At 37.3% G+C, this 16,731-nt stretch overlaps 1 protein-coding gene across 1 annotated transcript in view; it reads right to left on the reverse strand.

Moving 5' to 3' along the window:
* Positions 1 to 11,156, reverse strand: part of EGF (epidermal growth factor) — a 61,682-nt gene extending 50,526 nt beyond the window's left edge. Inside the window, exons 1-2 of the mRNA XM_062574874.1 lie at positions 11,030 to 11,156; positions 2,426 to 2,557 (exon numbers count right to left, since the gene is read on the reverse strand). Coding sequence (XP_062430858.1) covers positions 2,426 to 2,557; positions 11,030 to 11,156 — 259 coding nt within the window. The remainder of the gene's footprint in view (positions 1 to 2,425; positions 2,558 to 11,029) is intronic.
* Between the last annotated feature and the right edge of the window lie 5,575 nt (positions 11,157 to 16,731).

Genomic DNA, 16,731 nt, shown 5'->3' on the forward strand with positions numbered 1-16,731 from the left:
ACATGCTTAGAGATATCTAGAATTTGGTTACCTGACACAATAGATCATAGCATACAAAAAATGCACTAATCAAGTAATTTTGAAATACAATTATTAATACAATGACAACTGAATAATGGCTTTAAAACCTGTCTAATCACTTGCTGAATTCATCTTCCAGCAATGCAAAGGAGACTCTCCATTCATTAAGGATGGATGTCAGCAAGGATGTACTGTCATCAGTTTTTGCTCATATACTTTTGAAAAATTGAACTAGTTCTATTGGAAAGCTTTGCCACATTTTAACTAATTATCTTCAAAATTAACATGAAACTTGAGATTTAGAACAGCAGATATGACTCCTACAAATTTTAGCCAGATGCTGCACATTTATCATGGCTGCAAGGTTGCTCGATTCAATGCCCTGTATATTAAAGAGATGAAGTTTGATTTCTCCAGCGAACAGCAGGTTAGGCAGCAAATTCTGACAAGCATCCAAAACGTATTTTACTGTTATTCACAAGAAAGATGGCCAGAACTCTGACTTCTGTAACAATAGACTGCTTTGTATCTGGACTTTTCAAGGTATTGCTCAGTTATAAGAGCTGCTTCTAGGATGTTATTGACATCTTTTTCTGCTGCTATTTGTACTGAGCATCACCATGTGAGAATATTTAAACTATGAAGACTTGCTTTACATAAATGGTAAATGAACACTGAAGTGTATCAAGGTTAATTTATCTCAGGAATTTGGCAGTTGTACTGTTTGCACTTTGCTAATTACTTGACCAACAGCATATATATACACTTCGCTTTTGTGCTTTCCAGGCTCTGCATTTTCCATCAGGATCCTGTGAGTAAGGGCTGTAAATAGAATGTGGACTGAAGAATTGCATTTTGTTTGGATTTTCTTTCATTTCAACCGCAGAGGCACTGGTCAGATTTGGGACTTAATACTATCACGTGTTTATCACGTGTTTGATGAACAGATAAAACATACCTGCATCAAAGAGCTTACTGTCTTTAAAACATGAGGGTATTTCACTTGGCATACTCATTACAGAGGATTTGCACCTAGTGTAAGGATAGCGTTCTTTATCCATGACAGTAGCTCCTGAATTGTCACTCACTTTCTACTCATGGTATAAACGTTAGTAATATCCTTAGAAAAGGTTTGAAGTCCACCAATAATGTATTACGGTAGGATTGTTCTTTGAAACATCTGAGCTGAAATATCACTGTGAGTTAACATGTTTATTTTCACTTCTCTTCATTTCAAAAGTAAATAGTTTACCAAACATTAGATAAAAAGGTAATACTTATTTTTTAAAGGGCTAGCCCTGTATAGGCAGGGCTACAAAAATGCAGCTTGGGGCTTTGGGAGGGACACTTTGCTGTCAGTAATGATGATTCTAGAAATTGACTGAGCTAATTTTGTTGATGCTGATTTGGCAGCTCCACAGAATACTTCTGGTTATGCTCTTGGTTCCAAAGGCTGCATCTAGAGTGACTTGAGTACATCCCCTGTTTCTTGGGTCACAAACACACCCTGCCACACCACAGTTCCACATTGAGAACCCAAAGAACATATTGATCACAAAAGGAAAATTTGAACACCTGGACCAGAAGGGTGTTGTAGTACGTCCCAGACAAAAACTCAAACCAGACATGAAAGAAATCAAGATGGAGAGACAAGAGGTGAATTTCAGAGCACACTTGCCTGTTACTCTGGACAGCAATACATTTATTTCCCCAGCAGTATCAGTAGAGGACAAAATAAAGGTTATTCAAAGGCTGTAACCATGTATATTTTCCTCTTAGGGTGGCTAAAAGGTTTTAAAACTTAAATGCAAATTGCGTGTTCAAAAATCAGTTTGACAATTTAGGACAGAGGGAGAGAAAGAACTCACAGTAGCATTCATGTTTATTAAAGTATCTGTGGACCAAACCAAAAATAAGGACTTCCTGTCCCGCATTTCACAGCATTGTCCCCAGAACTTAAATACACTGGACAGGTATCAATGCTAAGAGATTGAAAGCGGCAAAAGGGAGTAAAATCTTATGTAGTGCCATGTTTTTCTGTAAGCAGTAAGGACAGGACAAGAGAGAGAGTTTAAAGTTAGGGTACAGTTTACTCCTGAGAGGGAGTAGATCTGCTAAACAGGAAGTCATGTTTCGTTTTTGTTTTTCACATATCCACCATAGTTTCTTCTCTCCACTGTCACTCTTCTGTGACATCTGCTTTTCCCCTTGCCAGTTAACTGAACACTAGAAGAGGCAGTTTTTCATTGAGCAAATCAAAGCATCAGTCCACTTTCCAGTAGCTGAATTAAGCCAGCATTGTGAATAGGGAAGACACAGGCATGATTCACTTTGAAAAGTATGCTAACTGCTAATTAAAACTCTAAAACTCTTTTTTAGTCATTAGAAAACAAAATTACATTACCGTTCACATAGCAAGACCATTTGTCTATATCCAAGGTGTAGCCAGGCAAACAGGAACAGATATAAGACCCTGGAACATTGATACAGCTTTGGCCACAGGTTCCCAAACCACCTTCAAGACATTCATCAATATCTGAAAAATGTTTTGAACAGATTAGGATAACTCAGCTAGCAAAAGCAGAAGAAAATAAACAGAAAGACAACCCTGGACACAGAACGCTGATAGCAGGTTAGTTACAAAGTTTAGTTTCCCACCATTAAAACAGGAGGATGGCTATATTGTTTCACTTACTAGTTTCAGAATTGTTGGTTGTTGTGTTTTCGTATGTTGAGTGATTTTTTTTTTTTTTTCATTTTTAAGACGACTGACCAGGAAAATTACCTCTTCCCCAAGTGACTTGGCACTTTACACAAATGGTCTCCAATTGCCCAAAAATAGGGAAAGGACTTGTCCACTACTCTGTTTCTGTGATTTGCTTTTTCCTTTGCTACAAATTTTGATGCTCTCATAACCTCTGCCTGCAGCTGCTTCCTTCTATTACAATCTCTCTTCCCACAGTAACAATTTTGCAAATAAATCACCGGACTTTATAAAACATACGACTGCCAAAGCACTCCTACCCTGACATTTTGAATTCAGTCAAGTCTCAAAAACATACAATACTTCAAAGAACACTATATTCTGAAAGCAACAATCCCAGGTCAAACACCCATTCAGGGCACCAAGCAAATTAATTAGCAACTTGACTTTTAGCTGATGGATTAGCTCAGAGTCTTTATTAATTAAAAAGATAATTACAGTATTCATGGTGCATTAATAGGGCTTGAGGTTGTAGCTATTAAAGTGAAAGACTTTTTTTTTCTTTCTTTTTTTTCCCTAAAAAGAAAGGTCACCACTGAGGAGCACATTTTACATTGGGGGGTGGGGGGCATATTAAGCCCTTTATCAGTTTTCAGCACCATAGATTGTCCCAGAAAGTTCAGAGAAACTTCACTTCCTACTGAAATCAAATAGTAATTTCTAGAGGTCCATAATATCTGGCAGTATTGTGTCCTTGTATATTTCTTGGTAGAATAACTGAGGGCATTCACCCTGTCCAAGATCTATTTGATGTCCATGCCCTAGTAAAACACAGCAGCTTTTATTCTGGGTTTTAACATTACAGTAAGTTTGAATTTGCACATACAAGAAAAAAAGAAATAACCTGAGCTCTCTTTACAGGACACTTTTGACTAAGCAGGTACGGGACACTGAATCACAACCAAATCTACACACACACACACACACACACACACACACACACACACGTATTAACATATTTATGTATATATATATACTTATGTTCCTGACCAAGACTTCAGAAGAACTAAGGAAGAACTTCTTGGGTAACCCAGCATTTGAATCATGTGCAAATTGCCACAGTGCTTTAGGAGGTCTGTGAGTGTTAGGTGGATATTCACCTAGATCAGAGAAGGCCAGAAATGGCATCTCACTATAACAAACTGGTAATTTCATCAACTCACTTCAGCGCTTTGAAAGGAACTTTTCCTGTTTGCAATCTCAGATTAATGAAAGCAAGTAGATCCCTGGTGTTTCATGTGGTCCAGGGAACTGTCTCCCTTAAATGCTTTTAAAATCTCCATATATCAGAAGAGTTGGCAGGCAGGAGGAAGATTGTTGAAAGTTGATGCTTTACAACCATTTAATGTGATGACACAGATTAGGGAGTGCTTCTATATTCTTTTCAGAGTTGATCCACAATATATGTTCCACATGGCGAATAAACCAATTTTGATAATGTATGAAATATAATCAGAGTACATGTAACTAACTAATTTTTGTTTTCATAGATTAGAAAGGTAAAACAAAAGCATTTTCAACATTTTAATTCCATGAAGGTAAGAATAAACAGAATAAGAATAAAGGTAAGAATAAACATCTTTCAGTGAGACACCCAAAGAGCTCAGTTTGCTTAGCTTATCAAAAAGACTGGGAGTAGGCTTGATCACAATACATACGTACATACCTTCAGAAAGAAAAAGTACCTGATTTTCCAAAAAAAAACACTTTAATTTCTTTCAGGAAAGATTTAAACAAGGACTAATGGCTGAGAACTGAAGCCTGGAGAAGAGAAGACAGAGGGGATCTTATCAATGTCTATAAATACCTTAAGGGAGGGTCTCAAGAGGATGGGGCCAGACTCTTTTCAGTTGCATTAAGTGACAGGATAAGAGACAATAGGTACAAACTGAAACACAAGAAGCTCCACCTGAATATAAGGAAAAATTTCTTTACTATGAGGGTTACAGAGCACCGGAACAGGTTGTGGAGTCTCCTTCTCTGGAGATATTCAAAACCCGCCTGGATGCGATCTCATGCAACACGGTCTAGGTCACCCTGCTTGAGCAAGAGGTTGGACTAGATGATCTCCAGAAGTCCCTTCCAACCTCAACCATCCTGTGAAATCAAATTTAGAAATTAAACTCATGTTTTAACAAGTGTGATTAACTAAAGGAATAAGCTACCAAGAAAAAAACTGACATTATGAAAAACATCAGTGGATATTCTCTAACCAAGATGAGAATGGGAATACATGCTTTAATTAAAAACAGGTTACTGTGCTATGTACCAAGGTAACTGGACAATGATCTGTGATTTACAGGATGATCTCAGCTTTAAATCATATAATTAAAAACAAACAAACAAAATGACTGTCCAGGAAAGAACACATTGATTGATCAGGCTAAAAGAATTTACACTGCCTCCCTAGTAACTTGAAGAGGGGATCTGGGGGTAATCAGTGTGCCAGTCTTCAGCGCTGCTTAAGTTCACATAATACAGAATATCAGCCATATGCTAAAAAGTGAACAATCACTCTAACTGAGGAAAAGATACAGTTCAAGAATAATTGCCCAATGAAAAAATCAGAGGCACACTGACAAGCTGCTTGGCCATCAGAGAACATCCATTCCAGCTGTAAACAGGAAGTGCCGATAAACAGTGAGCTATTGTTAAACATGCTGGAGCTCTGTGAACATTCAGTGTTCAAGGCGCTAACAATGTAAAAGGTCCCAGGCTTAATATGAGCTCTACTTCTTGTAAAGGTCAAAAAAAAAATCCAAAAACAAAAACAAAAAAAACACCCAAAAGCTGTTTCTTAAGCCTTAGGAGAACTTGATCAAAAAATAATCCATCAGGTATAAGTAAGAGTGCCTTCACCTGCACTTTTTATGCCTAAGCAAAGCACAGTCACATCCTGCTGTAGCTGTTTTATGTATCCTGGCAACCACTTTCCCCAGTGGGAACTTTACCCTGTGAAAGAAATCGGCTTAGTGAACACAAAAGCAGTCTGCAGTGCCCTGACAGCCAGTCCTGAATGGAAGAATAAGATTCTGCTCAGTTCTCAAAGGCTTCTTTATGCAAAAAATGCCTTGAGAATCAGCAAAAACGATGAATCATGTCATCATGATGTTGGCAGCTCTCAATGACTTTGCATACAAATATACCACTTTATTGAAAGTCTTGAGAAATGCTCTGATTGCAGAAGGTGAAGCATTAGTATGCCTGGCAGGGATACAGAGAAACCACAGTAACACAGAATGTGCCTTTCATTATGGCCCCAAATATACAGATTATATACATAAAATATATACACACAGATACACACACTCATACAACCTAACTCAAATTTGGTTCTTGTGGAATTGGACTACGGATGAATTCTGTCTTCTGTATCCAGTTACCATCATAATCTTATCAATATAGTTAAACAATAAATTTCATTTGGATTACAAAGAAAATAGCTCCTACATTTTTTCTATTTTGTTAAAAACATACAGCTCAAAGAACAGAAGATAGTCACAAATGGAAAAAAATCTCCATTTATCAACAAGCCACAATAAAATAGCTGAGGCACTTCTCTGACCAAAGGAGTAAAGAAGTGCAAGTTTATCATTACCTCAGCTCCCTAGTTTTTGTGAAATGTTCAGATAATATGGTAAGAAAAATAATGTAAATAAGTTATCAATTCTGCACTTTTTCAGTCCAAAGCCACAGCTGTGATAGCACAAGGAACCATATGATTTAGAAGAACTAAAAACAAGTTCTACATAAAGTAGAACCAAGTTTAGATCTGAAATCAAGTTCATAAACCATTTCTGGATATCTTGAAGAAAAATGGTAAAACAATATCAGGGGACTATAATATCTTCTCTAATCTTCTATTGTTCTAGATTCGGATCTCAAGAGTTTGGTCACTAGAATGGAAAAAAAAATCATTTTCAAACTTTGTTTTAGAAATAAATGCTGAGAGTAAATTAGTAACCACAAATTCCACATCAACCCACTGAGAAAAGGTGCAGTTCTAATTGGTCTCTACTTCCCTGAAAATAGTTTAATTTTCAACATACTATTACTGGATTGCCTTTCAAGGACGAAGTCCTTGAAGTCATCTTCTGGCACTTTTTGTGACAGATTTCTTGTGACAGATTCTCCTCCTCCTTATTTTCATCCAAGTTTTTACAATTAAAGACAGTATCTGTCCACATCCAGCAGAATCCAATTTCCAGAGAATTATATGGGAGTCTTTCAGTGAGTTGGCCTGTAACTCAGACCCATGTGGAAGAATTCCCTTCTATTATTTGGTAAAAATATTTTCAAATATCTATCCCAAGGTAGTATAATATGAAGTGAGCTAACTAGAAGACAGCTACTGAAAATAAGAAAACGTATGTGCTTCAGCTGCACTCTTACAAAAAAGAGGGATTCAGTGGAATCCCAACTGATGTATCCCTAAAATTACATTATGACGGGTGTAGCCAACACAGCTCCCCATTTCATTGGCTCTTACACCACCTTATACGATACTTGCAGACGATAGCTGTGAATTAGTTTTGAATTGGCATTTAATAATTCTGAGAATACAATATAAAAAATTTCAAGTGTGTCTTCAGAAGGCTATATGGAGCAAACTGGAGCCAGGATTTAGGTAACTAAGGGGAATTTTTAAATTTGTAATTCAAACGGGAATAACCTAATATTGTGATTCTGTGACCAGTGCTCCATGACAGGAGAGTGGTGAAGAGCAAGAAAGAAAGAGGAAAAGCTTGAGATACAAAAAGAAAAATCTAACCAAAACAGCTGATCTAATTGCAGCTGTCATCTTCAACTACAAAAGCAAGAAAGCTGTAGCTCTGGAGGAACACATAGCATGCTAGTTCTAAAGCAAAGAAGTCCTAAAGATGTGAAAAATGCTGACTAGTCAACATCAGAATTAGCAGTGATGTGGCAGAATTTAAGAACCCCTATGATTTAGCATTACTTTAATATTGTGGGTTTTGCTGTGTCTTCTTTAAAAGCTTCTCTTCAATACTGTGAATTTGTTTTTAAACAACCATCTTCCTTCACCTTTAAAACTTACAAAGTGAGTACTCAAAGTCAGCCCTGAAGACAAGGTACACTTTCATTCATGCAGTATGTAGAACATCAATATATTTCTCTAGGGTAGCCCAAGATTAACAGGCACTACTGTCAAGTCTTAAATTTGATAACGCAAAGAAACATACTAGAGGCTTCTTGAGATTACAGTATCACATCAGAAGGTGTCTTGGCTTCTAGGGGAAAAAGTATCTAAACCACAAGAAAGCATGAAAAATGGTGTTGTTATAGAGGTACTTGGGGAGGACAGAATCAACTAAAATCTAAATAGCCATAAGGCCAAAGCCTATTCCCTGGTGTCCCTTGTAGTGCTTACAGAAGTCAAACATGTTAGAAATCAAAGCTCTCCCAAGAAACACTGTTCTCATGTTGTTTTTCTTCCTAAAAGATAAAAAACAACTCCTACATGGCCAAGACCATTTTTCCTTTAGAGACAGAGGGTTCTATGTGTTTACTGGGGTCTAAGAAAGGTGAATTTTTAAGGGTAACTTAGTCCGCAGTCCTGACACTAGTTAAAAAATTTTAAAAGTTTAAATCAAAATGGCAATGTCAAGAAGTACAGAAATGCTTTCAGTTGTATCATTACTTGCAGATAAATAGGTGTGTTCAGGCATCAAACTAGTCCTTTGTTTTTAACTCATAAGCTGTTCTCCCATACTTCCTCGCATAGATTGTGCTGTTCCGGGATACATTGTTGCCTCAAAGACCTTTCCCCTCTTGGCATACCAAGTCAGGATTCAAATACTCTCTCTTAAAACTGTACAAAACTATGTGAAACATTTAAGATTAGATTACATTATGTTTCCTCATGACGAAGTGGTTTTTGATCTTTGACTATCCCTAGAAATAAAAGGAACTAATTAAGAAATAAGATATTAAGCCACATAAGACCACAACCTAGATCTTCATCTGTAGTAGCAAGATGGAAAAAAAAATCTAGAAAAGCCTATGCACTTTCCCGTAAGTATCCATTGTGGCAGCTCTCTAATGAAGAGCCAGCACCTCCACAATTTAGGATAGGTCTTACGGCTGGCAGGTTGCCACCACAGTCACAGATGACAAAGAACATTTTACAATTGGTATATTTATTACAACTCGCCAAAGATGATCACCAAGCCACTGTTCAGCTTGCTGTCATTGTTCACAGTTCACTGGTATGAGTCATGTGAGTCATGTCTCCCACTCTCCACTTTTATGTCCATTATTACCTTCAAAGTCTGCCTCCAGCTTCCTACCATTTGCTTCCCACTGCACCCTCTATCTCACATCTGGTCTTCTGGTCATGACAGAGCTTGTGTGTCCAGCACATACAAAAAAGAACAGGGGAAATCCATTCCATTGAAGTATCCTTTAGTCCTGTATTTCACCTCAAAATTCTGCCTGTGCTTGCTCCTCTTTAATTCAGTGATCTCTAATTAAAAAGATAACCTAGCACATTTTATTTTTTTGTTTATTCTATGCTATACAAGGTAAAATAAGGTCTTTACTCAGAGTACGTCATAGTAAATTTAGCCATTGCAGAAATCACTACTTCTATTACTATTTCTTGCACTGTCTGCTGAGCTACTAGCCATTCTGTTTTGGTGCTTTACCTAGTCTCCTCAAGACTGCTACAATAAGAGAATAAATCTAGCTTTCAACAGAAAAGACAATGTAGGGCAACTCCTGTCTCAGGTAATGGGAGAGCAAAACACATGAGTGTGCAAAATGAGTCGACTGAAACAGAAGAATGACTGCATCTTTGTACCATTTTAACCTTCAGTGATATTTATAGTGGACTTCGACCCACCAAAAAATAGCCAAACACCTTCAGTTTAGTATGACTGTCCTGTTAAAAGTGAGGTCTCGACTGGGTGATACAGTAATATGTAAGTCATAACTAATGTACTTCTTAATTAGCCCATAGAAACTAGGTTAACATTAGCAAATAGCATGGACCCACAGGAGAGGATCTGTAAAGTGCAACAGCTGCTGAGGAAGCGCACATATCTCAGGATGAGGTTACACAGAACCAGTTCTAGTCTGGTCCTGCAGTAGGGAGGACAGGTGCTCTTCTCAGGTGCATCTACTGGTTTAGGTTCACCAGTGGGAATCCCATTTGTGCACTTCAAGACTGCACAAAGAGGGGAGTAAGAGGGGAGAGTATGGAGATTCACTTCAGAATTGTGCTCCTCATTCAAATTCAAGCATAAGCATAGAAATATCCTCAGTGTTTGTGGATCTCTGATAAATCTTCAATCAAGATTATAATTTGTACACAAAAATGCCTAGTTCCTCCTCCCCCGATACCAGAGCATTTAATATGCATACTTCTCTTTTCTGCTTACAAGTTGGTATTTCTTGGTAGAATGCACAGAGGCACCTGTTATTAAATCACTGGAATCATATCAAGAACTGAGTCAGAGCTTCTGAAGCCCAAACATGACAAAACAAACTATGACAAAAGCTTAACTCCAAGTATTAGGTCTGTTTGCTTGAAGTCTTATAGAGCATTTCCTCTTCTCCTTAACACAAAACCCAGTACTTCACTGGCTCTGTCTTTCTAAAAAAAAAGATGAACTTCAAGGTATCAGGGTGGGGAGAAGGCTTCTGTCATTCTTTATCTTACACTTTTTAAAGAATAAGAATCTGTATTTTAAATGTTCCAAATCACTAGAGATTATTATAGTAATATTCAGGTCATACACTTCACCCACATTTTAGTACTACAGTATCCAACACATAAATCGTGTATTGTATGGGATGTATTAACTCTATATAAAAGTACTCTTTCTCTATGCATGTAGAGATATAAAAATATATCCATATATAGATTACACATATATAGTAGCACAACAATGTGCATTCACATGTGTTGAAGATAAAGAGACACTAAAGCAAAGAAAAGGAATTTTGGTAACCAGGCAACTGTTCAGATCTCTTTAAAAAAGATCATACACACCCTAATTCTACTTTCTGATAATTAAACTGACAAGAAACTGATTTCTGAAACTATTAAATAAAATGAGTTCTGTTGGCTCTGAGAAGCAAGTGGTATCAAAAAGTTGATTTATTTTCTTGGCCAGTACAGCACACTAACACTCTGTTATAAAATTATTTTAAAATTATAAAGTTCAATTAAGATAACACAAATGCTGTTTTCATAATTGTGAATGGTCACTTACTTACCTATACAAGTGGAGTTTTCAGTCTCTAGTCTGTATCCATTAGGACAGTTCCAGTGCTGCAGAGCTGAGAGGCTGACAAAACCAATTTTAAAAACCACTGGCAAAAAAGCAACAGGGAAGAGAAACATAATCTTGAGTGTTTTGAACTGTCACTAGAGAAAAATAAGCTTGTATTCAGTCATATCCAGAGCAAGATGAACACGTGTAATCCCAAAAAGTTTCTGCAATCTCCTCCCTTATACTCAGACATCTTATCACAATACTGAGTTTTATCTTTGTCTTGCTTTTCTTGTCACTTTAGCCCTTACTGTGTCTGACTACAACCTTGAAGAAATTCCTGGGGGATTTCTTCCCCACACATGTCGTTTTCTCTGTCTCTCTCTCTCTCTCACTCTTTTTTTTTTTCTTTTTTAGAAGCCAAGTATGAAATGCCTGACACTCTTGCCACAAATTTAACACAGCTTAAAAGCAAAGCTTGCAAGGATCATTGCAAATTTCCTCATGACAAGCAAAGCTGCTGTTTAAATCTTAAACACAGAGAAACTGAAAGACTGTTCACTACAGCCCTCAGTGGAGTATAGGGAGCAAGATCTCCAGGTTCCGTCCCTCTCCAAAACGTAGTTGCTTTATACATACAAACTTGGAGGGACTCCTCTTTCTTTTTAAAGCTCTACTTGCCCCACCTCTTCTCTTTTTAGTACCACTTGAGTGAACCCTGTGTTTGCAAATAGTAATGTGGTCAGTTCTTTACTACAGGGAACTGAGCCAGAATGCAGATGCCCAGCCACTCATAATAAATACATTCTACAAAAGAAGCCCCTCATATCTGAGAAGTACCTGCTGCCTACCAGCTAAGTTTTAGTCCTCAGAGATTGTAGCCTGACTTACACCATGTATGTTCAGTCACGATTAGTCACATACATTTTTAATGTCATATGTTTTACCACCAAACTTTGTCAAACTTTGTTCATGCAAAAAGGAAGGAAAAAAAAATCCCTCCAGGTTCTTCAATCTATTTCAGCTGGAAATACACCCTGACTTAGGGCCAGATTCAGTTCTAGGGTATGTGTTTGCAATTTGGTTTTCACAGAAGTCACAACTTTCTCTCAGGGTCTGAATATGGCCCTTCTGCAGTTCTAGGAAAATACCTATGTCAGAATCTAAGGTAACGTGTTCCAAGTCTGCCATATGTCACACATGTTCCAGTCATTTATATGTGCACATAGGTGCTCTAAAACACTACTGTTCTGATATAGTGCTTTTACACTTATTTTATCAAAGCATGTAAACTAGAGAAATTCCAAGCGAGTCAAGCTCAGTATTCTTCCAGTATTGAAAAAAAATCTCCATTTCCCTAATCCTTTGGCCCAAATCAGCAAAGCTCTAGAGTACAAGCATAAGTGATTTGCTGAATTTTTAATGTGCTGAGATTTAAGCAGGTGTTTAAGTGGCTGACTGCTCTAACTGTTGTGAGGCTGCTGCTTTTTCCTTTTCCTTTCTTTTTTTTTCTTTTTCTTTTCTTTCTTTCCTTTTTTATTTTTTTTATTTCTGCAGTATTGTGCTAGAATAAACACTAATACAACAGGTGGAAACACCAGCAGTATCAGACAGTAACTTACAGCTGCATAAGTTCTGTCCTTGGGAATTCTTTGCCCCTTTATTTGCCTGAATTAATAAGAGTCCAGATTTGCACTGAAAAAAAGAAAGAAGCATGAAACTTGATTATAAACTGGGCCACACACTACCAAAAGCAACTATTTCTTGATGTTTCTGTGCCTGAGTGTAGCCACATTCTGCTTGCTCAATCCTCACTGCTGCAACTAATGCAACTAATTAAATCCGGACTGACAAATGGAAGCCACATTTTCATGTACTCTGTTCAGAACAGAACGTCTATTCTGCATGCTATAAAACACAATAATAGTAATGTAAATTATGCAGGGCCAGATTCATGCCAAACAGCACTTGCTTCTCCAAATAGTCCCCTGGAAAACAAAAGAGGAATCAATGTGAAAGCGTAGCAATGCCATACCATCTAGGATTATAGGATTCTGCCCAGGAACTGTGGTATGTTCCACATGAATCTATTTTACTAATTCTGTAGCTGTCAATTCTTCCTCACACAGTTTTCCTCTGTGTTCAAGCAGGGAGCACACAACCTAAAAATCTCAAAAGGAATGTGTCACTTTTCTGTTAGTAACCACCAGCAGAGCACTTGCTAGACTGTGAGGGTGGTCATCCAAGTAGACTTCTTCCAGGGGAGAAGCCGACAAACTCACAAAAAGAGACAAAAGGAATAAGCTCTCCAGTGAAACCTAGAAGCAATTTTTGTTACTCCGCAGGCATTCACATTCTTTTAGTCTCTCCTTCACATATAGTGTTCTTTTATAACATCTCCTTCAATCTTTCCCCCCATCTATTTTTCCTCTTTTTGCCTTTACTCAAAGCAAAAGTCAAAGGCATGTCCCAGAATTCTTTTTTTCCTCTCTAAGATAAAAATAGGAAGTCTGACATGTCAATACCACAATGAACTTTTCTGGAAGAAGATATCCCTTCACTGCATTCAGATAGAAACTGGTTAATAAAGCGATTAATTTCACTGTCCCAGAAGTATAGGAAGGATTTAAAAACAGGAGAAAAATCTCTTAACAGTGGGATTTTCTTTTCCCCTCAAAAGAAGACATGCTTCAGACCAGAACTAGAGGCCAGATCCACTATGATATGATCTGGGCCTGAGGATGTAAATAAGTTACTCGAAAGCAGATAGAACCAATTATCTTCCCTTAGACCAAACCACAAAGTTCTCAGCAAAGCACAAAATTCATCAGGCTATACCACAGCTAAACTTTCCAAATGTATCATTTTTCACTAATTGATTCACAAGATCAACACTATAATTCTTTCTCATCTAAAATCATTTAGCATTTAAGGAGTTGTTTCAAAAATGTTTCTACAAAGCAAGCTATTGTTCACACCCACAGCTAGTAGACACACTAATTGCCTTTAGACTAGCATTCATACAATAAATTAGACCTCTGAATCAGTCCAAATCATCTTAAAATTCTCCCTCCTGATACACTGAATGCAAAGAACTGATATAGTTTAATTTGACTTGGTGTCTCAAGAAACTGATGAACTAACAATAAATAAACATCCTTCTTTTTCTTTCTTTTGGACTTCCCACTCTCTCATCTAGTTTTGGAAGGCTTTCTTTGCCTTAGTTGGCAAAGACCAGCTAGTGATCCAATTGAAGAGGGTCTTTTCCCCTACCTTGGCACAGAGCTACAATTACTGAGTTCAAGGACACAATGTTCTGGCTGTTTCTAAGCTATGAAGGAAACAACTTCTCTCTCCCTTTTCCAGAGCTTCCAGTATCTATATTGTATTAATTAGCACATTGTTAAAATCATATACTGGCTTTTTTTCTTGCTTACTACATACTATGCTAACTTGTCAGCACTGCAATTTCTTTTCCTGTCAGCCTCTAGAAGTTTGATCCTAGTCTTATGCATATTCCAATCTGGTTAAAATTATATTTTATAGGCACCATAATCCTAGCTCCTGCCAATATGGGTTAATGACGAAATGAAGATGCTTAGTTCCCTGAAATAGCATAGGAAATATATACTGATTATTTTTAGTATGAACAGTCTAGAGTGGCAAGAAATACTCAGAGATGCACCATCTCCCCCAAACAGCTTTGAGCTCCTTCTCAATAGCTCAGGCAATTCTACTAGGCCTTGGGTCAAAGTGCTTAGAGAAATGTTATTCTGTCAGAAAGGATATTGCAATCAGAGCAGTAGGTGACAGACCTAGGCAACTGTTCAATAACACTAGGGATTTCTAACAAGGAAAAAAAAAAAAGAAAGAAAAGAAAGCAACGTTTTTGTAAAATCTACCTCACATTGACTCACCTTGGCCTGATCTCAGGATTGCCAGCTCTGATGAGCATACTTCCTCTGATCTAACAGTGCTTGATTCAGTACCACTCCTTTCAGCAGGTTGAATACAGTTCGCAGATAATTCTGACCTAAGGGACATTATAAATTATTAGTGTGTGTGTTGCATAGAGTGTGGGGGGGGAGGCATAGCATGAGAGAAAGTAGTGTATTGTGATATCAAAAAGCCAGGAATGCTTGAAATCTCCTCCTGAAGTACGATGCTCATTCTTTTTTGGCCTCAGGTACGTCACTTACTGTTTTCTTCAACAATTTGGAGATGATATTTAGCTGACAGGATGCTTTAAGTTAATCTGTTAGTAAAATTAAAGAGCATGGTTTTAATCATTAAAGTTTTACGAAAACCAAGTGCTCTTACAGGCCATCTCTTTCCAGTTATCTCATTTTATTTTATAGCGACAATGATGACAAATATTCCCCAAATTTGTTTTGGCAATTTGAATTTCATATTTTTTCTGACAGAGTTACAACCTCCTCTGTTATAATCTCATTGTAAGGAAAAGACAAGAAAAAACTCTCATTGAAACTATAATGTTAATTATAACCAATATTATCTTCTTCAAGCATTTTTTTTTTAAGATTTTGACATACACTTCTCACCAGTTGTTGTACTGTAAATGCTTCATCAGACAGACCAGACTGCAATGCACAGAAGGATCCAGAAAGCAAGTTAAACGTGCTGTTGAATCCAGCAGCTCACACATTCTAGGGAACGAGAGCAAGAACAGCAACACAATGATCTGGGGAAGCTGCACAGCATCTTACTGACTTCTGACATTTATCACTGTTAGATGACTACTTTAGGCCTCAATATTAGGAGATACAAGAAACAGTTAAAATAGCATAATGAAACAGTATTTAGCTCTCTGAAGTGAAGCTAAAACTTTAACAGGTTTTCAATTACCGTGACTAAGGTCTACGCAGTTTATTATGCAAGTGTATTTAAGAAAAGAGTAAAAGGTATGACATTACTTCACTATTGCAGGTCAAAAAACACATCTCCCCTTAGTTTTTTGCCTCACAGTTACTTTTCATCCCAGAGATAGCTGTGTTTCAGTGACAGTGACATGATTCTTAATACATGTGCTGGAACCTGACACTAAAAGTCAGAACAAAGGCACTGATTGAAATCTGTCACTGACTTTCAGAGTTGATGAGCATTCAAGACTTCCATTGATATCAATAAGAGATCAGGATTTTAAAAATCTGTCCACGGGTTCTTATTGTGAAGTCCATTTATCAGAGGTATTACTATTTCCTATGGATCTTCTCTTTCTCCCCATCAGTTCTGGCTGGAAAGATAAATAATTAAAAGAACTATTTCAGTCAAATTCTGTCTTCCACATTACAGACCTTTTCAGATGGTTCATTCTCTTTGTGCTCGTGTTGCTCCTTAGAAAAATGAGTATCACAGACTACTTTAAGGTTTTGTTTTACAGCTGCTTCATTGGCTATGTGGAATAGAATTTGTGCATTTACCAATCTAAATCACTTTTGTTGTTAGATTATCTCATTTCACTTGGTGCTTCTATTATGCCAGTTCAGCATACTTCCAGGAACACACACTCATGCATAAACTTCCATGTGTGTATCACCGACAAAAATAGAGAGAGAATCAAAAAAGGTGGATTATAAGTAAGTATAAGTAGAAATAGGCATTGTTATAGCCAGCTTTCCCCAGCAAAAGCATTTGAAATGCACTCAAGACACTGGGATTACCAGAAATGTCAGTGCCCAGAGCTCA

The sequence above is a fragment of the Rhea pennata genome, chromosome 4 (genome assembly GCF_028389875.1).
Source record: "Rhea pennata isolate bPtePen1 chromosome 4, bPtePen1.pri, whole genome shotgun sequence".
Classification (NCBI taxonomy): domain Eukaryota; kingdom Metazoa; phylum Chordata; class Aves; order Rheiformes; family Rheidae; genus Rhea; species Rhea pennata.